The sequence below is a fragment of the Gallus gallus genome, chromosome 26 (assembly GCF_016699485.2).
Source record: "Gallus gallus isolate bGalGal1 chromosome 26, bGalGal1.mat.broiler.GRCg7b, whole genome shotgun sequence".
NCBI classification, from domain to species: Eukaryota; Metazoa; Chordata; class Aves; order Galliformes; family Phasianidae; genus Gallus; species Gallus gallus.
The window spans coordinates 3,496,859-3,521,126 of record NC_052557.1 but is presented as its reverse complement, the minus strand read 5'-3'; the positions used below and the strand labels follow the sequence as shown (position 1 = coordinate 3,521,126).

The 24,268-nt window shown below is 54.3% G+C and overlaps 2 protein-coding genes across 4 annotated transcripts; one reads left to right on the top strand and one right to left on the bottom strand.

Annotated features, from left to right (window-relative positions):
• Window positions 1–3,918: 3,918 nt before the first annotated feature.
• On the top strand, window positions 3,919–6,106 carry LOC107055190 (translation initiation factor IF-2-like). Its single transcript, XM_040652756.1, has 3 exons — window positions 3,919–4,169; window positions 4,802–5,358; window positions 5,457–6,106. Exons 1-3 carry the CDS (start codon window positions 3,919–3,921, stop codon window positions 5,591–5,593), a joined length of 945 nt encoding a protein of 314 aa, XP_040508690.1. The 3' UTR covers window positions 5,594–6,106.
• On the bottom strand, window positions 6,079–22,658 carry CTTNBP2NL (CTTNBP2 N-terminal like). 3 transcript variants are annotated; one of them, XM_015299029.4, is made up of 5 exons: window positions 22,515–22,658; window positions 19,989–20,096; window positions 13,257–13,487; window positions 11,020–11,127; window positions 6,079–10,189 (listed from the first exon to the last, which is right to left on the bottom strand). In XM_015299029.4, the coding sequence occupies exons 2-5, from the start codon at window positions 20,085–20,087 to the stop codon at window positions 8,708–8,710; spliced, it is 1,920 nt and encodes a 639-aa protein (XP_015154515.2). In that variant the 5' UTR covers window positions 20,088–20,096; window positions 22,515–22,658; the 3' UTR covers window positions 6,079–8,707. The 3 variants fall into 3 exon arrangements, with proteins under 3 accessions (XP_015154515.2, XP_015154514.2, XP_417997.5); XM_015299028.3 differs by having other exon boundaries at window positions 22,609–22,658; XM_417997.8 differs by having other exon boundaries at window positions 21,924–22,624.
• Between the last annotated feature and the right edge of the window lie 1,610 nt (window positions 22,659–24,268).

Here is a 24,268-nt window from a genome sequence, read left to right as displayed (position 1 = left end):
CATTGCACATCACGTCACAACGCACCACACTGCACTGCATCAGACCACACTGCACAGCATCACATCATACTGCACTGCACGGCACCATATTGCACTGCACCAGGCCAACTCTGCACTGCATTGCACCACATCACACCACACTGCACCACATTGCACTGCATCATGCTACACTGCACCACACTACACTGCATGGCACTTCATTGCACAGCATCAGAGCACACTGCCCTACACTGCACCACATCACACCATGCTGCAGCACATTGCACAGCAACAGTCCACACTGCATCACATTGCCCTGCCTCAAACCACACTGCACATCATCACATCACACGGCACTGCATGGCACCGCATTGCACTGCATCAGGCCACGCTGCATTGCATTGCATTGCACCAGATCATGCCACACTGCAGCACATTGCACTCCACCACACTCCACTGCAATGCATTGCACCCCATCACACCACGCTGCACCATGTTGCACAGCATCACACTGCGCTGCATTGCACTGCACAGCACCGCCGGCCGTGTGAGCGCAGCAGTGCTGCTCGCCCTGCATGATGCAAAGCAGCCAGTCCTCAAAATCCCACGTGATTGAGAACAAATGCCACCTCCACCTCCACACGGCCGCCTTGCGAAGCAGCCCAAAAGGCTGTTGTATGTTTGTTAGAGCTAATCATGACTGACATTACGAGAACCAGATGATGGTGGAGCCAGGAATGCGCTCGCCCATTAGTCACTTCAGATAAATACAGTCATCTGTTTCAGCAATATGAGGGCTGCAGAGATTAGCCAAGAGGCGCAGGCACACACGGCTGCAGGAACATCACGGTGACCCGGGCCGGCCACGAGGAGGGCAGCGCGGGGCTGAGGTGCTGTGCTGCAGCTGCTCTGTGCCACACTGCACCCCGGGCTGCAGCACTGCCCTGCACAGAGCCGCAGGGTGGGCAGTGCATGGCGTGCAGCGCTGCGAGCACACAGCCAGGGCTCAGTGCCTCATGGCTGAAGCACGCAGCGCTCCTGCTTCCACCCACAGCACTCGGCACAAAGCTGGTCCCGTGGGGCTCCCGTTCTGCACTGCCTGCACTTCGTTTTTCCCCCCCCCTTTTTTTTTTTTTAATTCTTTTTCTCCTCCTTCCTCTCTCTCTCTCTCTTTTTTTTTCTTTTTTTCACTGAACAACTTTATTTCCCACTTTGACACTCACCAGAGCCACCTGGGAGCCTGCCTGCCAGAAGGAGAAATGGCACAAGAGGAAATACATCTTCACAGCCCTGAGAACAGAGAGCTTTGGAATCCGCGTCCGTAAACACCACCACTGCGCACTGAGCAAACCCAGAGCAGGTTGTGCTCTGGAGAGTGTAACCCCACCTCCGCCGTTGCTTTTCTGAATTAAAACACGGTGAGGGAAGCAGGTCCTGCTTGTCCTTCAATGACTGCGTGCTGCAGGCTGGGGGATGCTGCCAGCTGTGAGCACACGGCCCCGAGAGCTGGGACAGCTGCCCTGCAGCCATTCCCCGCTGAGATGTTTGGGAAGCACACACAGGTGCACAGAGGTGGCTCTGATCTGGGCATGGGGATGGCAGCCAGACAGGGAGCGAGCCCCAAGGCCAGGAGATGGGCTGAGACACACAACGACACGCGATGGTGACACGTGGTGACATACAATGGCATGCAGAGGCACCACCAGCACGGCCTCTCCTCCCTCACCGTGCGTGGGCTACCTGCAGCGTGGTGGGTTTCTGCACATCCAAATCTCATTCCTGCCTCTCTCACCCCATCAGTCGGGGCACAGCGGAGCTGCACAGAGCTGCTGCCTTTGCTGCACTGCTGCCCCGGCCTTTCTGACACTGCTTCTGCCCATGGCAGCCTGCACACACACAGCACTTCCACCACCATGCCTTGCCGTGCTGCCTGCCAGCGCCTGTATTTACGGCCCAGGAGACATGAAAAGAAATCTATAGAAACACTCCCATTTTATTTTACAGTGGTCAAAGCCTGATCTGGTTAAAGACCCTCCCCTCCCCAACATCGCTAGAGCAAACAGGTGGGAAGCCAGCAGGGAGCTACACCGGTACAGAGCGCCATTTACTCTCCCACCATCACCACGCACAGCATTTCCCTGCGCCCAAAGCCAACACTGCATCTGTCACGGCAGCACTGCGGGCAGAGACCCCGACATCACCTGGGGAAGCACCCCAGGGCCGCTGCTCCCCGGCCCCACACGGCCATCCCCATACTTCAGCACCAGCCCTGTCTATACTCCTTCCCTCCCCAAAGTCCTGTTCTACCTCAAGGATTAAGCTTTCATCCTTCATTATGAGTTTCTCCCCCCAGGCAACATTTTCCACGAAGAAAAAGGAATTTCTGGGATTTTGCTTTTAAGAGATTATGTTACTAAGCGAGTGTGTGCTTGTGCCCCAGCAAGGAGGGTTCCTCGTACCCCCAGGTGATTCGTCACAACCTGTGTCGGGGGGGCAAGTGCTGCAGCTCCGGTTAGACGGTGATTTGTGGAGATGTAACCATCACCATCACCATCACCATGCTCCTGAGAGCCCAGTGCTGCTGCACCCACTGCAAGGCAGCCATAGCTGCACACTGTGCTCAGAGGCTTGCCCCAGAGGCTTGCCATGCATGCACCTGGCTGCACGGTGCACGCTGAGTGAGACTGTGCTTTCCTTGGCAACACCTCTTGCTACTAAGCCTATTTTTGGCCGCTCACCTAAGACCAACACATTAACATAAGGAAAACAGCTAATGTCAACCTTGCAAAAGAAAACCAACCTGTAGTTACAACGGGAAGGCATAAACACAGACTGGAAAGAATAACAGCTGCACATTCAGCTCCAGCGCTCAGAGCACAGCCGTGCAGCCAGCAGCACAGGGCCAGGTGCAGCTCAGAACCCCACACACAGAAGCCCACAGCCCCCAGGTCCCCTCCCAGCCCACAGCCTGCACCCCACCCAGCACTGCAGAGCTGTGAGTCAGCGCTGAGTCAGCCCTGTGTGTGCCTTCAGCACCGCTCACTGCACGTGTGCTGGGGGACGACGCAGAGATGCTTTCCTGGAGAGGCCGGCAGCTTTTGCACTGCTTTGACCGCAGTCATTACGTGGAATAATTAAGCAGCGGTAATTGAGGATCGTTTACTGAGGATGCTTGAGCATGGCCGGCGTGCTGTCCTGCTGCCAGAGCAGCTGGCCGTAGCCCCGTGCTGTGAAATTAAACAATCACCAGATTCTCCGCTGCTTTTGGATAAATTGTTGTTGATTCTCCTTCTGAAGTCAAGAAACCAAACCCAGCAGACCTCTCCATCCCAGGAGAAACTGCTTGAACACACGGGCACGGCAGCAGGCTTTGTTCTGCACAAGGTGGCCACAGCCCTGCGGAGCTGCAGCGCACAGAGAGCATCTGAGCAGGGCTCAGAACCCGGGGCAGCCCGGCACACCGAGCACAGCCCCCCCCCATGTATCACACACGGACACACACCACCACAGGTATCAAAGGGCCTCAATCTGATTAAAGCTTTTCTACCCCCTACCAATGGTCAATTCCATGAAGTAGCTCACCCAGGAGACTGAACTCATTCCATCCCTGAAGTCTAATTAAAGCCATTAGTGTATTCCTTGTCTTCCCGATAAGATCAAAGCATTCCAAGAGCTGGTCATTACCTTATTTTCAAGACAATTATACATCGTGGAGCACGGATTGATCCTGCCTCCAGCTGTATGCGTTTATCTCTGTCTATCATCGTGTAATCTGTACCATCAGACGCGGTGCGAGCGCAGCCCGTCAGCTGACAGCGCTCTGTGCTCACCCTGCTGCGTTCTGCTTCACCCTCGGCTGCAGCGAACAGCCGAGTAGCGCGGGGTGCCCGCGTCCGTGTCCCCAACCCCACGGCCATCAGCACGGCCCCCCCAGCAGCCATGCGAGGGCTGCGCTCTGCGTGCCCGACAGCGCTCGTTCCCATCAACCGCAGCCCCCAATGCTTTGCACGGGCGCAGCAGCGGAGCGCCGAGCGCACGGCGGCCAAAGGCGCGGCTGCATTTGTGCTGCACCGGCGATGCAACGCGCGGCCCCGGCCGTGCCCCCCTCCCCGTGCGCAGAGCAGAGCCGCTGCTCCCCGGCACTGCCAGGCTCTGCCCTGCCCCGACCCGGCCGTGGAGCGCAGCCGCCTGTGCGGTGCCTTCCGCTCACATAAACACATCTCCGGCAGCTCATGGCCGGCGAGAGCGGAGCTGTGAATTTTCATCTCTCAGCTAATCAACTCGCCCGCTAGTCCAAACTTGTCAGGAGCTTTATCCCTGCCCTGCCGGCCCTCCTCCCGGCCCACGGGTGACAGGAGACGTTCCCATCCCTCCCAGACACATCCAGCTGCTACAAAAACAAACAGCCTCCGCGGGCGATGCCTGCTGGCAGACAGCGCTGACCCCAACCCGCTGCCCCCGGCCCCATAACGCAGCACCACGCGGCGCAGCGCCGGCACAGCGTGAGCGGACGGCAGAGCAGCGTTGCCCTGAGCGGGCATTTATTAATGGCAGCTTCTTGCCGTCCTCCCGTGACAAAGCATTAATCACGCGCTGCCCGGGAGGCTCCTGCGGATGAGAGGCAGCTGTGGCCGCGGACGGCTCCCGGGCTGAGCTCGAAGCGAAGCCTCGTCCGCTTTGGGAGCAGGATGAGACCGACAGCCCCGGCTCTGCTCCGCTCCGTGCTGCGTGACCTCCTGCCAGCACCGCCGTACCTGCGGCCCTGCAGGTGTACGGGGCCAAGGGGCAGAGTGAGCAACGCAACGCAGCGGTAAACGCGCAGCACTGCAGGGAGCTCCGAGGAGGGGCTGCAGCACACAGCCGTCCCCCCGTCCCAGCTCTCACCGCCCCGCATCTCTGCTGCCGCTAAGCCGATCGCAGGAAGACTTTTCACGGCAGCGCTCGGCGCCCAAAGCTCCCCCCGGCTGCACTCGCCGGGTTCGGGTGGTGCAAACAGCGCACGGGTACCGGGCTGGGTCACTGCGAGGCGATGCGGGGCAGCAGTCCGTGTCCTCAGCGGCACCGCAACGGGACCCGCACTGCCCCCCCGCGCCGCGCTGCCATCCCCGGGCGCACAGCGCCCCCTGGCGGCCGACAGCGGTTCCGCGCTTGCGGCACTCCGCCCCGCGCCTGCAGGGAGCGCTGCGGGAGCGCCGCCCGCCGCTCTGAGCTCCGAGCCGCAGCCGCCGACCTCCATTCGCCTTCTCACCCGGTTGGGGCCGCTGCTGCGCTCCCCATCCCGGCCTGGGCCGGAATCGCCGCTGCCCGTCAGCGTTTTGCCCCTGTCCGCCGCCGGCCGCTCGTGCCCAGCAGAGCCTTCCCGAAGCATCGCCCCCACCGGCACGTACAAAAGCCATGACATCAACGCGGCTGATTCCGGGTGAAACAGGACCATACGCGCACCGAACGAAAACGCTTTCTTCTTTTCTCCCAAACAGAACCCGGCAGCGGCCCACAGCCCGGAGCAACGCGCGGTGCAGAGCTGCGGGACCGCAGCCCTCACTCCAAAGCGAACCCCGCTCTCCCAGCGCAGCCCCGGGCGCAGGCGGACACGGGAACGGGCGCTGAGCTTTGAGCGGCTGCTGACAAACAGAAACTGTGAGTCACGGCTCTGCCCGCCGCCCTCGACGCCCTCACCGGGAAAACAGTGCCGCTCTGTGCCGGGCTCGGCACGGCCGCGTCCCCGGGCTCACCCCGGAGCGGCCCCGGGCGGTGAATGGGCGCTGTGTGTGCGGGGATGACTCAGAGCCGCCCGCACACCCCGCGGCACCGCCCGCCTTCCTCGTGCCCGACGCGGCGTAGAAAAGCACGGCGGGCGTCGTTGTTTATAGGAGGCTTCGTCGCATTCCGGCAGCTCGCACACATCCCCACCTCCGCTGCTGGGAAAGCGCTGCTCCGCCCGGGAGCTGCGGGGCGGTGCGGGTTCCGCCTCTGGCTGTAGCGGAGCACTCGGAGATGAGCGACGGACCCGCACAGCAGCACCAAAACCCGCATCCCTCCCCGGCCCCGCAGTGCCGGACCCCGCCCGGCTCACAGCTCCAAAGGGCAGCTCGAGCAATGTTAAAAATAAAATCCTTTATTGATCATACGAATGTTTAACACGTTTAATGCCGTCAGCTATAAAAATGATTAAAGACTTCAGCTCGGTACGTTTGGCTTTACAAATGTACAAGTGTTAATGGATTAATACCAGAGTACACGTCTTTGCACTTCATTATACTCCATTCTCCAGTGACAACTCTTGCTTGTGACAGGTGGGAGTTCCAGGAGTGATATTCAGCTGCTTTCACACGGAATCTACATGGACAGCTCTATCTTTGAGCTCCTCACTGAGTTAATTGGAGCCACTGCCACCTTTGTGCTTAATTCCCCCCCAAAGATGGGCTGCTAGCAAAAATACATTCTTCTGCATGCCCCTTCCCATAGTATATTTTAGAAGAAACAGTACTCAGTGCATTTCCTAATAAAGTTCATCATAGTCTCTCTCTAGAGCTATAAGGAGGGGGGATAATACAATTTACATCAACGTAAAAGCAAAGGAACGTGTTAAAGCAGTGTATACAAAGCCTTGCTTTTGGATCAAAAGCCACACGTGGGCCTGAATCCATCTGCCCATCCATCTCTGGAATTACACTCACCAAGAGGAGAAACCAAATCTGCTATGAGTACTTAAAAAGAGCAGTAAATGTGCTTCCCAAAGGGCTGCTGCTGCTCCCAGGGGTTAGGAACCATGGCACACAACAGCACGACTTGAAGGCTGCTGATAGGTGGGTATGGACCTGAATGTCTGTGCAGGGAGGACAGTGGGGTCACCGCGGGTAACAGCCACTTCAAAGCAGCACAGGGCTCTGAAGTACTACAAAGGGAGACCCGAAGCTCGAGGGAACCCATTAAGGTACAGCAGTGCATCCTCCCGGCTGCCGCGGGTGTTTCTCCTATGGCAAAGTGGGACACGTTTTGTTTAATTAAATATTTAACGAGGCTGAAGGAGAAAGCATCTCCGGCTGTAGGCAACCTGGTGCTGCTGGGGGAGGGAGCGCTGGATGCTTCTGAGTGCAGGTTCAGCTCATAAGCAACAGCTGAGAAATTAACTCAGGGTTTTGCTCTCTGCCTCCACCGCCCAGCATCACCCGCGGGCACTGCTCACTGCACGGAGCCAAGCACTGCATGCAGAGTGAGGGCAGAGCATCACAGTGAGGGCTGCACGTCCCGCACAGAAGCAGCTGCTCTGCCCCATTTGGGCCCAGGCTGCTTTTCTTGCAAAGGATTTGCCTCAAACTTCACCCATTCCCTCTGCTCTAAATGATTTTGCATCTCAGTGAATTCCCACGCTCTCTTTTTATCCAGGAAAGGCTCAAGAATAGACTTTGATAATGCACTGTGTACTTAATAGGCGAGTGTGTGAGACTACCTACACGTGGGACAGCAATTATTTGGTTCCCTATTTGCAGCAGCCAATGAAAGCCAAAAAGCCCACAGCTAAGTCCTGCCTGAGATCCAGGTCAGCTGGACGCCATGGGTGCAAATGATGAACAAAATTATTGCTTTTGTGTAGAGCAGAAGATCCCACGTTGCAAAAAAAAAAAACCCACACAACCCCTCTATCATATGGACTGGTGTTTTGGTTCTCTTGTTTTCAAGTAATAGCAAGACCTTGATCAAGTGACAGCAAGATCCTTTTCTCAGAAGTTCTACACACAACAGTAGGATGCTTAAAGAAAGTGGAAATCAAAAGGGACACACCAGAACCTGGAGTTCAGCCATCAAAGCACGCGGGATGTGCTACAGGAAAGCAAAAAAAAAACCTGCTTGGACAGTGAATGCAGAATCATAGAATGGCTCAGAGGTTGGAGGGGTCCTTAAGGACCACCCGGTGCCAACCCCTATGCTGGGCTGGGTGCCCCCCCAGCACATCAACAGGGCAGCCAACCTGAGCTGCAGTGCCTCCAGGGATGGGGCACCCACAGCTCTATGGGGAACGTGTTCCAGCACCTCGCCACCCTCACCATACAGGAAGGAAAGTGGGTTGTATTGCTCAGTTCTAGCCCAGGAAACCTGCGTTGCTTCCCAGAGCCCCCAGGAGCTCTGTCCTGAGGGATGCAGTGTGGCTGTGGCTGCCGCAGCAGTTTGGTGCTCACCTTACAGAATCCATAAGACATTTGCTAACTTAACTGCAGCAAATGCAAAGAATCAAAAACAGTGTCATCCTAAACATTCATGACTCACAGAAGGGTTTGATCCTGCAGCTAGATGGTCCCCATCCTCACCTTTTCCAAAGGATCACATTCATATATTGGAATGCAGGCTTAAGTTCAGGCACTTTTTTCTTTTTATACAATGTTCATCTGGAGTAAAAAGTCTGCAGAAGCTATTTCTGCTTAGTCTCTAAGTAGCATTTCAGTCCCGTTTTAGCTTGATAGGTAAGATCCAGTGCAGGGTTAAGGTTCTTGTTATTGATTCGACTGTTGCCATGAGACACGTTGAGGCTACTGTATATAGCTGTAGTTAAGGTTTCTTCATAAACAAAAATATTTTCCTACCTATTAAAAAAGAAAAAAATATATATATACTAAATGCTTTATACAGACAGGTTCTGCTACTATGGAAATAAATAACACGGAGTGGAAAAAACAGTGCCTCAGCTCGAGCATGCTAAGCCACGGAATGTCACATTCACATCTGCTGGAGACTAGCTGCTGGTTGGCAGGAGGATCTCAATGTCTTTGCCATTGGACACCACGGCGTTGTTGGAGCAACTGCTCGCCACGTCCATGGGGGCACCCAGGGAGGACGGCTGAGAGGAGGCTTTGGTGAGCGGAGTTGGAGCAGCGGGCGACTGAGCCAGGCCAGGTTTCTTTGGAGGAATGGGTGGAGGGTTCCCTCTTTCCGCTCGAGGGATGGTTGGTGACTTAATCCCAGGAGACAACGGGCTGAGAGGGCTGGAAACCTTGCCGGGGCTTGGAGAATGACCAGATTCACTCTTAGGGCTCACAGCATTCGCCAGATTTCGATAGTCCGTGCCAAAAGGTGAGCTGTTAGGGGAGACGGGCTTAATGGGTCCCTGCTGGCTGGTAAATCTGGACAGGACCTGAGTGACCGTGTTGCGCGCTAACTGCTTGGCAGCAGAGTTATCTGCTAGAGTAGGAGAGAGATCCCTCGCTGGTGGGCTCTGCAGGCCGCTGCACTGATGGTCCTGTTCAGCTTGAGACTGAAACTTGTGCCGAGCTGCGTGGAAGCGCTGATTGATCCCCACCTGGTAGGAGGACTGGTAACCGGGGCTGCCTGCGGGAGCTCCCACCAAGCGTTTGCTCAGAACGGGGGAGGAGCACGGGGAAGGTGTGAGGGAGGAGGCAGCCGTGCTGCTGGGAGACAGGGATACCCCGCTGGGAGGGAGCTGGGACAGCAGATGCACCGGTGACTCCGTTCTGATGGGAGAACTTCCATTCTCAACTGTGTTCTCTGGCGCTGCACCGGTGGGTTTCTCCTTCTGCGCTTGGCTCTCCGCGGCATTCGGCTGCAGCAGCTCACCACCCGTCTGCACGTCTGTATCACAGTGACCGTTGGATTTCGCATAGGAATGAGTAGGTGTAGGAGGGCTGGGAAACGCAGCGTGCACAGCTTTGCTTGCACCAGCAGGATTTGCTCGGTCTGCTTGTGGAAACTCCGTCTGGCACGACGCAGACTTGACGGCAGGACTGTCAGTAGCAACGCCTCTGGACATCACAGAGAGACTTGGCTGCAAAGGCTCAGTAGGACCGTGCTCCTGGCAAGCGGCCTCCAGCTCTTTCAGGGCTTTCTTCAGAGATTCCACTTCTTCTTTCAGCGCTTTTGTACGGTTCTCCTCTCTGTTCAGCTTGGCTTTCAGCTGTTCTCTTTCAATGTCAAACTCCGAGAGCTGCTTTTCTACTTGTGCTTCCATCTGTAAGCCCCGCTTCCTCTTGGATGCCAGCTCCTCCTCCAGCTTACTCACCTTACTCTTCTCTTTTTCCAATTTCAAGCTCAGTTCTGCCGTCTTCTGACTCTCTTCTGCTGCTTTGGCAGTGGCTTTCTTGCACTCTACAACAAGCATGGAGGACAGCTGCTTGTGGCGTGCCCTCTCCTCCTCCAACTGGCTCGAGAGCTTCTTCTGCTCTTTCTCAAACTTTTTCACCTGGGATTTTTCAAACTCCAGCTGGAAGAGAGGAGCAAAGAAAGGCTGTAAGTGAAATGCAGCACCTCCTGAAAGTAAACAAAGCGTAACAACCCAAAAGCAAATGGGGTTTTATATATATATATATATATGTATATAAATACACACACACACATATACATATATAACTATTCCCCAAGAAAAGATGGCCATGCCTAAGATGAATAAGGAAATTCTGCCCCTGGTGCCTGCAGGACAACCTTGTACAACAAGGAGCTCTGCTCATGGGTATTAAGGATTATTACTTACTAGTAGTTACGCTGCATATGGAACTCGGTTGGCAGTGAGCTGTACACAGCTGCCATGCACTGATCTGAGCAGTTGATCTGAAGCAAATCTTCCTTCCACCCCATTTACTGCTTTGTCAGTTTGCCTTTTAGAAGCATTTAGACTTTAAAGTGCTGATGTGTTACGTACGTTTATTAAAGCCTGCAGTGCTTCAGTAACAGAAAATAGCAGCTTAAATATTTATTATAATCTCTGAACAATCCCCCTAGGAGACCTTCCATGACTTCTTCTCAGTTTCGAGTACTAGAAAGCGTCATCACTTGTAAGCAGAGCTGTGCTCTTGAGAACTGCACAGATTTCGGGCTGAAGTAAGACTGCAAAGCAACTTGTCTATATGAATAGCTTACCAGAAAACTAAGACTGCTTTTCCTACTGAAATGATAAAAGCTGGGAGAGCCTTACAGAGGAGCGAGGCCCTGATATTCTTTTGACACCGAGGTGTGATCTGGCCCCAGCAGCCACTCGGCACCCAACCGGAGCTGCATGGAACCCCGGGCTGGGCAGTGAGCAGCCACAGGCTGTACCTGCTGGGTGAGCCGCTCCCGCTCCTTCTCCAGCATGTAGGTGACATCATCCCCCTCTGCTGTGTCCTGGGCATGCCGCTGCCTCTCCTCCTCCAGGTCCAGGATCACCTGCCAAGCAAACACCAGTCACCGCAGTGCCCTGCTGCGCTCACAGGCTGAGCAAAGCACAGAGACCTGCGCCCACTCTGCGGCCAGCTTGGATGAAAGAGCCACCACTGTGGCCTCAGACATCTGAGCACAACTCAAAATACAAATGAGCAGCTTTTGGACAAGTCACGCTCTGTCCTTATTTCACAGCTGGGCCAGAAAGAAGCAAGAAAAAAATCCCACACTTCACAAGTTCTCACTTTATTCTCTAAGAGCCACATTGCATTGCATGCTCCTCCTCACCACTGCACAGCAGCCCAGAGGCTCGTGTTATCCATCACTACTGGCTGTACCTTACCTGTCACCAGCTGCACAGTGCCCTCATCAGCACCTCCTGTCTGCACCTCCAACAAAGCCAGCAGGAGCAGAGCACGTGGCACAACAGGCTGCAGTTTGCACACAGACTGCCCCATCTGAGGACTGCAGAGCGAAGTTTATTTTCAAGAACATCCGTTTGTTCTTCCACTTCAGAACAAGATGAGCTCTTGAAATGAAACTGCTTGCCATAAGGACCCGGTTAAGGAGCTCCTTCAGTTTTTTATGCTGAATTAGATGAACAACTGAAATTCTATTAACTCAACGAGAAGAAAGCCAAATATGGTGGAGTCTCTTGGGTGAGGTTGCATCACCCTGCAGACCTCCAGGCTGTCCAAAAACAGTCAGCAGGAATTTACAGCAGCTTCTCAGTCTTCCTGCAATTTAGGCTTCCAAACAATGCTTGCATATCTTTCAAGTACACAGGGAACCTTTTTATTAGAGGAAAAGTGGGGGGGAAATCTGACTTTCCTGTGAATATTTAGCTAGATTCTTGTCTGAAAGGTGACACACATTGTGCCTCCCACGACTCCCCAGCACCAATGGGCAGCTGAGAGCTCCAGCTGCCAGCACTCAGCACAGCGATGGGAAGCCCAGCTGGCAGCTCACATCACTGCGAGGTTTCTTCACCAGGAATGCTTCATGCTCCTCACAGACTGCAAGAACCTTGCTCTGTCTTATCCCCATCAAAACAGATGCAGTAGCTAAAAATATACTTAAATTTGGTACTGTAAAAGCTAGCTGCTAGGTGCCACTCTGATGCAAGTAAAGGAAAAATTCCAGCTACTTTTCAGTACGTGAAGCACTGGAACAGGTTGCCCAAGGAGGCTGTGGATGCCCCATCCCTGCAGGCATTCAAGGCCAGGCTGGATGTGGCTCTGGGCAGCCTGGGCTGCTGGTTGGAGACCCTGCACATAGCAGGGGGTTGGAATGAGATGATCATTGTGGGCCTTTTCAACCCAGGCCATTCTGTGATTCTATGTGAAGAGGTTGAGTCACAGTGCTGCAATGCAGGTGCTAGAGATGCACCTGAAGGCTCCTCCCAGGTGCAGATTCCAGTACCACGCTCTTGGGCATTTCCTCTCAGCCCTGACCAGGCAGCAGAACCAAACAGTTGATCATTTGGCTTGTTCAGGTTTACTACAGGCCAAGAAAAACCCCATGTAAACACAGATTTGTGTGTTTGCTTTTTAAGAGCTGAGTAGTTACATAAAGAGAGTACATTGTAATGGGTCTTTGAGTTCTGTACAGCGTGGCTTTATCCTCCTCTAATAAAATAAGGCGTGCCAGATGGGCAAACCTATGGGAAGAAGCCTGATAGAACATCACTGATGGCACCACATTCAAGGTACCAAACAGCATGAAAAGCAGCTTTGGCCATGTCACACTGTGTTAGGAAAGCTCATCTTATAGGAGGTACCCTGCCATAAGTACGTGGTACCAGGTCCTTGATGATCATGCAGAACAGTGATATGTCTGTTGAGAATTCAACCATCCAGGAATTCTCTTACATTTGGTACCGTACCTCTCAGTTCTGGGCATGCTAACTCCTTCTGCATGTCCTCTAATAGAAACCCCTTGAATGCATTTCAAATGTTATCATTACAATTGCTGAGCCTCCCCGTTGCATCATACAGAGCGTCAAGAAGTTCACGTGAAGGTGCACAGTCCTTTCAGTCACCAAATCCAAGGCATTTCAGTGCTTTTATTGAAACCAACATACTTTCAAAATGCAACTATTAACCTCTGCACAGCTTATTTGAAGCAAAACATACCTTTCTGTGCCTGCTTTCTGCAGCAGCTAGTTGGGATAACATTCTTTCCTGCATATTCTTGCAATGTTTCATCACCACCTTCAGGATGGATAAGGGATTGGAGCATACTGGCTGCTTTTCACCATGATTCGCCTCTTTCAGGGCTTCAAAATCTCTCTGCAAAGCCATTAATGGATCACTGATGTTGTACTTCCCATAGCGCTCTTCAATGAAGGTGTCTCTGTGCTGGGCCTGCCGTATCAAAACAAATTTGCATTTCAATATACGTAAAGCACAACCCCTGCTAAACAAAAAATGGAAACTGTTGATAGGTCATACCCCCCTTTCCTCATTTTCCACTTAAAGGTAAAGAAATCCCAGCAGTCTGACACATGATATCCCATTATCTACAGTGTTATGCGTGGCATGTTCAAAGCACTTGGCTAACAGATGAGAACAAGGCAGTAATTCATATAGCAGAAGGCAGTCGAGCAGTTGACCTCCTGAACAGCAGTGCAGCCCATGTCCATCCAGAGATAGACATGGGCCATGGATGGACGTGGCCAGGCTGGATGTGGCTCTGGGCAGCCTGGTCTGGTGGTTGGCAACCCTGCCCATGGCAGGGGGGTTGAAATGAGATGATCATTGAGGGCCTTTTCAACCCAGGCCATTCTATGATTCTATGACAGTGATGATGAGGGCACTTTGAACACAGAACAACGTCAGCATCACCGTGCACTCCCTTAGTAGGAACATGAAGGACAAACCATTACCAAGCATCAACCATTTCTTACAGGATTGCTTAAGGACATCTTTTAGGTAGGAGAGCCGCAGTCTGACTGACAAATACTGCCTCCTCTGCTCCCTTTTCATTGGAACGGGTGCTTTCTTACGTCTCAATAAACAGCACTGGGAAATAAAATGCTTCCCTCAAGCATACAACAGTGCATGGTGCTCCAGACACTGCAGCTGGAGCAGAAAAGCAAACTGATGCAACAGAACTGCATGGCTCAGAGGACCGATGTGATGCACAGTAAATCTCTACTCAAACATCAACAGAGACTTCTCGGTCCTGTTTATATTCTGAGATGCAGCCACGTGATTAGCATGGGAAAAAAATAGCAACCAAAGGCAACCATTGCTCTCTGTAAGGGAAAAACGTGTGGGTTGCCTTGGAAAAAGGAACAACAAAAGCACTTCTCTCTCCATGCCTCCTCCACAGTCAAACCCACTCGGAGACATTTGTCCTATGAGACTGAATTGGAGCTGGATTCTAACCCTTGCAGCAAACAAATGTGCTCCCAAACACTGCTCATCTCTTCCTGGGAAAGGTGGGTGTGACGGTCCTATGTGTGCTTGATCAGAGCTGAAGATATCATTCCAACTTTACATTTGAAACAAAAAAAAAACCAAAGAGGAAGGAAAGGCTTAGCCCTGGAAATGGGAGGGCAGCCCTGGATAATGAGCCACCCGTGGGTTAGTGAATCACAGGAAAAAACACAGCCTTTTTTTTTTTGGTGCTGGGGTGGGGAACTTCAGCTATTCTGAAGAACTCATAGAGGTGACTCAAGCAAAGCTCTCTCCAAGAGCCCAAGGGATATGGCAGTGACTCAAGCACGGCGTGCCTGCAGCTGCCAGCCCTTGGGGACACCCCAAGCAGTGCTGTGCCCCTGGCCGGGCAGCAGGGCAGCCCCTAAGTTTGCTTCTGGTCCTTCTTCCCAATCAAAGCTCAAGGAGCTGGGATTTACCACCAGTGAGGTTCACACCCCCTGCACACAACCTCTGGCTCTCATGCATTCAGTGCTTGCAGCAATAGCTGCGCTCCCCCCCATGCTCCTGGTCAGCATTGGGCTCTGAGCTCCTCTGCAGGTTGGAGGGTTTATTTCCTGCTGGGAAAGAATCAGAAGTTCCTTTTCACTGCTTTGAGCAACTCAGTACTTCCCTGAAGGAGCCCGACAGCCAGCTGAGCTGTCACAGCACTGATGGCATTGGGAAGTCCAGCAGAGCACCGACAGGAATTAAAGCTGTCCAAAGTGCAAAACAAAAACAACCACCCTTGTAACCAGCTCATCCTGCACCAACTGCTGCTGGTTTACAGGGCTGCTTTGGCATCTGGGCCACCACACACACCTGCAAATGCAGATCTGCAGGGCTGAGAGGTACCGTGGCCATCACGGGACGATGGGGACAGGCCCAGGACTGCCACACTGCAGTCACCCCAGGGGCCATTCTGCACAGCTTTGGGACCATCCCTTCCCCCAATGCCCTCCCATCACACCGGGGTTACATGCAAACAGCTCCAGCAGCCTTCGCTCTGTCTGAACTGGAATTCAGTCTTAAATGCAGTTTTTGTTCAACTTTCCAAGCAGCAGCAGCTCAATGATGGGAGAGAAATACTCCACAAATGAGCTCAGCGTGGAAAAAAAATCAGCTTAGATCTCAGCTCCCACTGACTGTAACAGAAACCCACTGGAAATGAAGCTTCGGAGCAAAGAAATCGTTTGACAAACAGCACTGCTGAGCCAGGAATACAAGATCCAATCTGGAAAAGCAGAGGTGACATTACATAGACGTCCCACAACATCAGTCGCTCTTAGAGGGAAGGTGCAATCTCCTGCAATTAGATCTCTGCATCACCTCAGATATCTGTGCTCCTGCTGCCAATGCACCCAGAGCTGACAGAGCTGGAGGGATGATTCCTGTGCAGATGAGCAGAGCAAAGCCTCGCTGTGCAACGAGGCACTGTTTTCTCCTGGGGTTTCTGCACTGCTTTGGGCTGAATTTTTCCCATCTTCTTTTTTTTTTTTTTTTTTTTTCCCCTTGATAAAAGATTTCCTTTTACTGAAGCCCTGTTTATGAGACAGCATTTTCTCTGCCCTCAGTAATTTTTACAACTCATTTTACTGGAACATCAGGAGGGGAATTTCCAGCACTTGCTTTGAGTGTTTTTCTGGACACGACGTGGGCTGTGATGTCGGAGCGTGGGGTGTAACCCAGGGCACGACACAAACAGTGTTAATTAACCACCCTTACAGCACAGGCAGTACAAACACGCACAGGAGTTCCTCCTTCACGTTGCAGAGTGGCATAATCTGTAAATAGCTTCTCCCTGCCTCCAACTTCCTTATTAGCTTTGTTCCCTGGAGCCTGGAAGTCGAGCAGGGCTGGGGGCCCAGCAGAGCTCACCGTGCTGATGGCAGCATGCAGCAGAAGGGATAACACACATACACACACACTGCTCTGAACCACCACCGCCGTCGTGCTGCAGACCAACGGGAGCACGTGCCCATGTGAGGGCTGTTATCAGCTCTGAACAATGTAAGAAATGTCCTCGACAAACACAGAGCTGCAGTTCCTCCTCTGGCAGCTCCCCATCTCAGTGCCAGCCCCCAAAGCTGTGAGAACAGCACTCAGAAAGGCTGGCATTGCAGATCACCCCCCGGATCTCAGCTGCTCTGTAAGCCACGTGGGAAGCCCACTCTGCCCCATCTGTGAGAGATTAACAGCACCTGTAGTGGGTTTTTCATTGCTGAACTTTCTCCTGTTGAAATAAAGAGGTCGATGCTTTTGCTTGTGGAGTGCACTGTAAGTAAACTTCCAAAGCCACCGACAAATGGACATTTAATTGTGCAGTGCATTAATATTGCCCATTACCCAGGCTGGAAGGGAAGCAAGGAACAGCAGCTCATGGTCCTTAGCACAAAACAGTTTCAGCTCCAATGCACACTGCCTCCGACCTTACCACAAAGGAATCTGCCAGAAGCCTGCTTCCTGTTCTCCAAAAATAAACAGAACTTTGTTTCCAGCGTGCAGAGAACTCTCATTTGAGGAGCAGGGAACTGTGCTCTGAATTACCCGCATAGACAGGGAAATACCAAATGGCTCTCAGCAAACCCACCAGCAGTTTGTGCATGCAGAGTGAGAGCTCTGCCCACAGCATTGTGCAACCCCGACAGCATCTGGGCTTTTTGGATGATTTAAATACGATCGTAAGGACGGGAAAGGAGATTGAAGGGCTGCTCTGCAGAGTGCTGAGATTTACGCAGCGGGTAGGAAGCGACTTTTGGCTAAACAGAGAGGGCAAGTCGGAATGGGGAGAGGCATTAATTAGAGCTGACCTAACAACTGCTCTTTATAATTAGAATCCAAGCACCTGAGCAGTGCCCCCATCCCCCTCCAAGCCTCCCCAGCTGAGCCCTGGTACTGTGCAGGCAGGGCTGAGGTGTGGAGGAGCAAAGTGCCGGGCAGGGGGACCTCATGGAAGAGGAAAGCTATTTTGGGATCCATCATCTGCGTGCACGGCTCCTCTGCTAAATGCCAGATGGTGAATGCTTTCCTTTAAGCACACAGGATATCAATTAGTGCAGGCTGTGCTATAATCAAATTACAAGTTGACAAATTAGGGCACTTTTCCCTATGCAAGCACTTGCTTTTTCTTACAAGGTAATGTAGGGTCTGCCTCAAGAATCCAAAAAAAGGGGTCAGAAGCAATTAAATCTGAATTGAAGGTGAAACCAGCCCAGGGAGAGCACGGTGTTTGGTGTTGTGCACCCACCAGGTACAGGTTGCAGCTTTCATTTAATTGCTCCTCAGTTATGAGTCCCAGGCAATCCGTGCCAAAAGGCATTTCAACCGTGTTAAACTCCTCCCGCAGGAGAGGACTGCAGGTTAAATATCAACAGGAAGGTGTGCATGGAATGCCTATGGAACGGAGCAACATTCCTTGCAGCGGTCCTCAGCGCTGCCCTGTGTGCACTGCACGTGGTTTGGGGGGGCAGCAGTGCTGCTCCTACACCACAAGGCTATCACCAGCAAAATGAAACGGCAACAAGAGTGTGAGTGTCCCAACTGCTCTAAAGGGGCAGAGCTGTACCTGACAGCACCTCAACCGCTCCTGCTGACGTGCCATGATTACAGAGCCCCGTCCTCTGAGTAGTTTTCCTCTCTGGGAAGGCAGTAAGGAAGCTGAAGTAAAGCCAGGTTAGAGCGAAGTGCAGCCCTGTGATGCTGCTCCCTGAAATGGGAGGCACAGAACCACGCTGGAGGATGGGTTCTCTTCATGGCACCGTGCTACCTGCAGACACCAGTACCAAAGTTCACCAAATTGCAACGACCTTAAGAACAGTTCAAAAGGCCAGAAATGCCATAGAATGGCCTGGGTTGAAAAAGCCCACAATGCTCATCAGTTCCAACCCCCTGCTATGTGCAGGGTCGCCAACCAGCAGCCCAGGCTGCCCAGAGCCACATCCAGCCTGGCCTTGAATGCCTGCAGGGATGGGGCATCCACAGCCTCCTTGGGCAACCTGTTCCAGTGAACCACTACCACGCAGCCTGCACCCCCTGCACGCTCACCCCAGTGTTTCCAATCCACACAGGTCTCACCCAGCACAGATAAAACTCAGGCTGCCAAAAGGCAGTATTTTGTTCATTCCTTCCTAAGGAGCGGGGGCAAATCGCCAAGAAACACCTAATAAAGCCATAAGGGCACGACAACAGCGCAGAGCTGAGCACGACAAGGGGGAAAGCCAAGAGCCTTCACACAACACAGCACAACCAGCACCAAGTGGCAAGCTGCGTGGCAAGAACTGAAACTGTCAGCATTACGTTCACTATGGGGGGAAAACAAACAGCAGATTTGGAACCACACGCTGGTACTGCCTGCATCCCGTGCAGACAGGCTCGTGACAATCCATATCCTCCTTCTGGATGGTGAATGTTTTAATTTTAACGAGCAAACCAGAAAGATTAACTGCTGTTTGTGTTAGCTAGATGTGGCCTAACCACAACAAGTGGTGGAGCAGTTTAGGAAAGGATTTGTACATACCCAGCTACAGGCATTGCCGAGCAGTGCGTGTCTGACTGCCGACAGCTCAAACCTGCAGAGCACCTTCATTCTTATTGGTGACAACGTGTCACAGGACAGCAATAATGGTCCCTCCGACAGCCCCGTGTCAGTGCACACCCAGCAGAGCTGCGCAGCAATGCCGGGAGGAGCCCATTCCCACCTGAGCTCATCACTGTGCTCAAATAATTACAGCTGTCAGAGCATAAACAGATGCAATCTTTGGTTGGCAGCACCAAATCACGGATGAAAATCAGGTTTGTCAGCACTCAGCATCCCCCGGATATCTGTGGCAATCATGGAGAATGCACGACAGCCACTCCTGCCTCACACTGCAGGGAAGGTGCCATCATGGCACGGCCAGAGGGACCTCTGCTTTTCAATCCACAAAGGGGAAAAGAAGCAACAAAACGGTCTCCAGTCAAAGGGGAATTTTTCAGTTCCTCAGGCTGAGTGCCAGCAAAGCAGAGGGGGTCAAAGAGGAGTGAGGAGGGGCACACAGCACTGCCTCTGCCAGCAGCACCAGCTCACATCAGCTTCGCATGATGCAAAGCCATGCAGGCTTTTTTCATCTTGCCATTTTATTCTCAGCAAAGAACTCATCTGTGCTCCCTCCTGCAGGGATGTTCTGCTTCAGGACTCCTTCTTTGCTAACTCAGAACACAACCAGCAGAGGAAGTCTTACAGACCTTCTTCTTTTCTCAGGACAGCAGAACCCTTTATCAGAACTGATGAAAGCACACGCGTAGCACTGCAGTTAAACTGCAATGCCTGGTGCAGCAAGTTACAACAAATCCAGAGACACAGAGCAATATACAGCATTTATTATCTAATACTGTTGGTACTAAGATAGGATCCCGAACCAGTAGCACTGTTGACATTTGTCCCTTATCAGGGTACTTACAACATACCTTTAAGGCTTCTATGACAAGATCCCTCGCTTCTAACTCTCCCTCCAGAATGCTGAACAGCGTCAGTAGCTCTGGTTTGCTGAGTTTTTCCAGATTCATCCTGAAAACCTGAAAAACAGAAGGCAGAACAGCCAGCTCAATGCCCACGGAAACGCCTCGCACACCAAGTTGTGACGCAGAGTCTCTATTGAACTTCAGCTCCCTGTTTTCCAGACTGCAGCCTCCCTGTGGGACAGCAGGGCATGCACAGCACAAACGCTCTGCTCTCCTCAGCTCCAAAGACCAGTTGCAGGAGATTCGTTTTTCACCTCTTCCCAAAGGGTCACAAACGTATGCACACCCAGATGGTGCAGGCAGAGCCCAAGGGCCAATGCAACAGCACAACCTTCACCAGGGACTGCTTGATGGGGGAGCAGGGATAGTCAGAAGCAGTGCTACTGTGGGTTGCACATCTGGATCCCACAGCTGCAAACAGCACTAAGGCTGCAGGCAGTGATGAATGCAGCCCGACTTGGGCCACCTCCACAAACCCAATGGTGAGGTTAACATTGCAGTGCACGTTGGAGGAATGCCCATTATGCACTGCTAATGGAACAGGCCCAAAGAAAAAAAAAGAAAATCAATGCCACAGAAAACATGCATTTAATTACTATTCTTTCAATATCGCCATCATTTATTAAATAGAACTTCACTGCTCATGCAAGAATGAGGATCCATCACTTGAACTCCACATACAGAAAGGTGTTTTTCACCTCTTCTATATCCCTGCCAACACACTTATATTGGCCTCTGCCACACCTCTATGTTATATTATGTTATTAGCAAACAACAGCAATCATTTCTCCTACTAAACCCTCATCCCTGATGGAGACATCCCTCGTGCTGACAGTCTCATGCTCTGCACGTTGGTCAGAAAACACCGTAGGGCAAAGGAGCTGCTCAGACCCCCAACCCCACAGCAGAGGTCAGCAGGAGGGTTTAACCCCCACAGTCCCAGCAGCCACAGCATTCAGCTGAACTGTGATTCTTCTGGAGCCTTTTGCTACTTCACAACCGATTTGCACAGCGGTGCCTCTAAAGGATCATGCACAAATACAAGTCCTGTCTTGTTTACGCCACAGCAGTTTTCCAGTTGCTGGGAACACAAAGTTCTGCTTGCAGAGGAGCAGGCAGCCTTCGTACAGCACGAGAAGTCACAGGTCTGCTTTGTGCCAGCCCTGCTCTTCAGGCAGATCTCTCACCACGCAGTCACCCCGTGCTTCAGACAGCAGCTGCACAGAAGGGCAGTGTTCCTACAGCCCCCCCATCACTGCTGCTGCTCTGAGCCCAGCACAGCGGGCACCAAGGGGCTGTGAGCACGACAGCCCCCAGCACAACAGACCCGTGCTCTGCTCTCAAGAAGCAGTGATGCTGAAGGCTCCATCGGCCCCGAGTGGCAGAGGGCAGCCAGCAGCTGCAGCCACTGCGGGCACTAATGGCTTCTATATGCTAAATGCCCCCGTTGTGACTCACGTAGAAGAAATAAGCCGTGCTATTCTTAACGTGCTTCCGTGCTTACACTCTTTAATCAGCTTCGCAAGAGAAACAAGCCCTGCCCCGAAATACACCCCGTGTGCACTCCCAGAAGCAAAGCACAGCAGCACTCACAGCAGCAGCCCCGTGGCTGTGCTGTTGCGGGCAGCAGAGCTCAGCACCCGGACCAGAGAGCTGATAAACACTCAGCCCTGAGCCCCTGCAGCGCCAACCCCCCTCCCCACGCCTTTGCACGGGCACACATCCCTTCTCTCGGCCCTTATTAACACACCGTGGCAGCTCTGTCCCACCGCTGCCCTGCGCTGCCCGGCCCCATCCCCGCAGAGCCGGACAGAAGCCCCACCATCGCATTTCACATCATCACGAGGTCTCGAAGCCCCGCAGGGCTCACTGCCCCCTTACATTCAGCGACACGACCAGAGCAGCGCACCCGGCCAGACCGCAGACCGCGAGGACGGCGTTATTCAGTCTGCTGACATAAATATTATCCCTCAGTCGGAGATAAACCCCCATCTTCGGGCAGCGGGAGGCGGCTCACAGCATAAACACGGATAACAAATAAAGGTAAACTTCCCCTCCGCGCTGCTCCGGGCGGCCGCGGCGTCTCCTCGGCCGACCCCAACCGGGCGCTCCCACCGCGCACCGCCGGCACAGCCGCACGGCCGGCACCGCTCCTCCTCCCATACGGCCCGCTCGGACGGAGCCGTTCTCCGCTCCACGGGGAGGGGCGGCATCGCGGCGGCGGCCCCGAGAGCCCACGGGAACGCGGACACATCCACGGCGCAGCCCGGCGGAGCGCGCGGACGGGGCGGTACCAACGCCGCCCGCACGCAGCGGGCCGGGACCGCCGCTCCCCGCGGCCGCGCAGCACCGCCCGCCGGGCCCGGAGCCCCGCAGCCCGCGCCGAGCCCCCGACCGCAGCCCGGCCCGGCGGTGCCGCCCCCCGCCCCACCCGCGCTCCGCAGCCCGCAGCGAGGCCTCGCCGGCGCGCACCTGCCGCGACCCCTCCGGACGGAACAGCACCGGGCCGCTGAAAACGGACCGCGCCTCCGCCGCCCCCCGGAGCCGCCCCGTCCGCAGCACCGACCTGCCCTGCCCTGCCCAGCCCGGCCCGCGCCGCCGCCGCCGCCGCCGCTCAGCTCCGCACCGCCCCGCGCCCGTGCAGCCCCGCCCCTGCCCGCTGCCCGCTGAAGGACGGCCCGGCCGCCAATCAGCGCCGCCGCCGGGGCCGCCCGCGGACCAATCCGCCGCCAAGGAGGCGGGGAGGGGGCGTGGCCCGGCCGGCGGCGGCGGGGGCGACCAATCGGACGGCCGGAGCGGGGCGCGGGGGGCGGGGCGCGGGCTGAAATCCCTTTTGTTCGCGGCGGCGGCGGCGGAGAGAGCGGGCGGCCGTGATTGGCGCGTCACTTCCGGCGCGGGCGGGGGACGGGGCCGCTCCGGGCGAGGGCGCTGTCCGGGACCCTCAGCCGAGCCCCGCCCCCTCCCCGCGCCCCACAGCGTCCCCCCGCGGCGCTCTCGGCGCGGTGCCGGGCCGGAGCTGAGCGCGGCCCCGCAGCGCCCCCCCGCGGCCGCCGCCCTGCGCTGCAGCTCCGCCCGAGAGCGCTCAACGCCGCGGCGGTCCCGGGCCCTTCTGCTTTGCACCGCGAGCTGATCGGTGCGAGGGTTTGCGACGCCTGGACCTCATTCCTTCCAGTTCTGGGGATGGACGGTGATCGTTCGTGGGGGTTCTCGGTGCCGTATCCGTGAGCCACACACCGCAGTCGCTGCCGCTCCCCTGGACTGTCTCACATAGCGGCAGGTGAAGGGCTGCGGCAGAAGAGCTCATCTCTGCCCATCAACCTGAGCTTATCTCCACGCCCAATTACAGACCGGGCAGTTTAAAACCTTCTACGTGGTGTGTATAGGATAAACACTACAAACATCGGGGGGAAATATGCGTTAACATTCTGGTGTTGTTGCATGCAATGTAGTTACATCCCAAATGCCACCCCAGCCTGATTGCATGGCACAGTGTAGCACAGCATGGCAAAACACAACATGGCAAAGCACAGCATGGCATAGCTCAGCGTGGCACAGCACGGCACAGTGTGGCACAGCACAGCAACATAACACAGCACAACATAACACAGCACAGTGCAGCACAGCGCAACATAGCACAACCCAGCACGGCACAGCACAGCATGGCATAGCACAGCACAACTCAGCATGGCACAGCACAGCATGGCACAGCACAGCTCATTGTGGCGCAGCTCACTGTGGCACAGCATGGCACAGCTCATTGTGGCACAGTTCAATATGGCACGGCACAGCACAGTGTGGCACAGCATGGCACAGTGCAGCACAGCACAGCATGGTGTGGCACAGCGTGGCACAGCATAGGGTGGCATAGCATGGCACAACATGGCACAGCACAGCACAACATGGCACAGCACAGTGTGGCACAGCACAGCACAACGTGTCATAGCACAGCATGGCACAGCGTAGTGTGGCACAACATGGCACAGCACAGCATTGCACAGCACAGTGTGGCACAGTGTAGTGTGGCACAGCATGGCACAACACAGCATTGCACAGCACAGCATGGCACAGCACAGCATGGCACAGCACAGTGTGGCACAATATGGCACAGTGCAGCACAGCACAGCATGGTGTGGCACAGCGTGGCACAGCATAGGGTGGCATAGCATGGCACAACATGGCACAGCACAGCACAACATGGCACAGCACAGTGTGGCACAGCACAGCAC

What these genes read in the sequence shown, in the direction of transcription:
- CTTNBP2NL (XM_417997.8), bottom strand. Translation starts at nt 22,034, where the DNA reads ATGGGGGTTTATCTCCGACTGAGGGATAATATTTATGTCAGCAGACTG. An exon ending in TTGTCATAGAAGCCTTAAAG is followed by an intron (nt 13,488 to 19,988) that starts GTATGTTGTAAG and finishes TTGATACGGCAG; the next exon opens with GCCCAGCACAGAGACACCTT. An exon ending in CAGAAAGCAGGCACAGAAAG is followed by an intron (nt 11,128 to 13,256) that starts GTATGTTTTGCT and finishes TTTGCTTGGCAG; the next exon opens with GTGATCCTGGACCTGGAGGA.
- LOC107055190 (XM_040652756.1), top strand. Translation starts at nt 3,919, where the DNA reads ATGCGAGGGCTGCGCTCTGCGTGCCCGACAGCGCTCGTTCCCATCAAC. An exon ending in GCCGTGGAGCGCAGCCGCCT is followed by an intron (nt 4,170 to 4,801) that starts GTGCGGTGCCTT and finishes GTAAACGCGCAG; the next exon opens with CACTGCAGGGAGCTCCGAGG. An exon ending in CCGAAGCATCGCCCCCACCG is followed by an intron (nt 5,359 to 5,456) that starts GCACGTACAAAA and finishes TCTCCCAAACAG; the next exon opens with AACCCGGCAGCGGCCCACAG.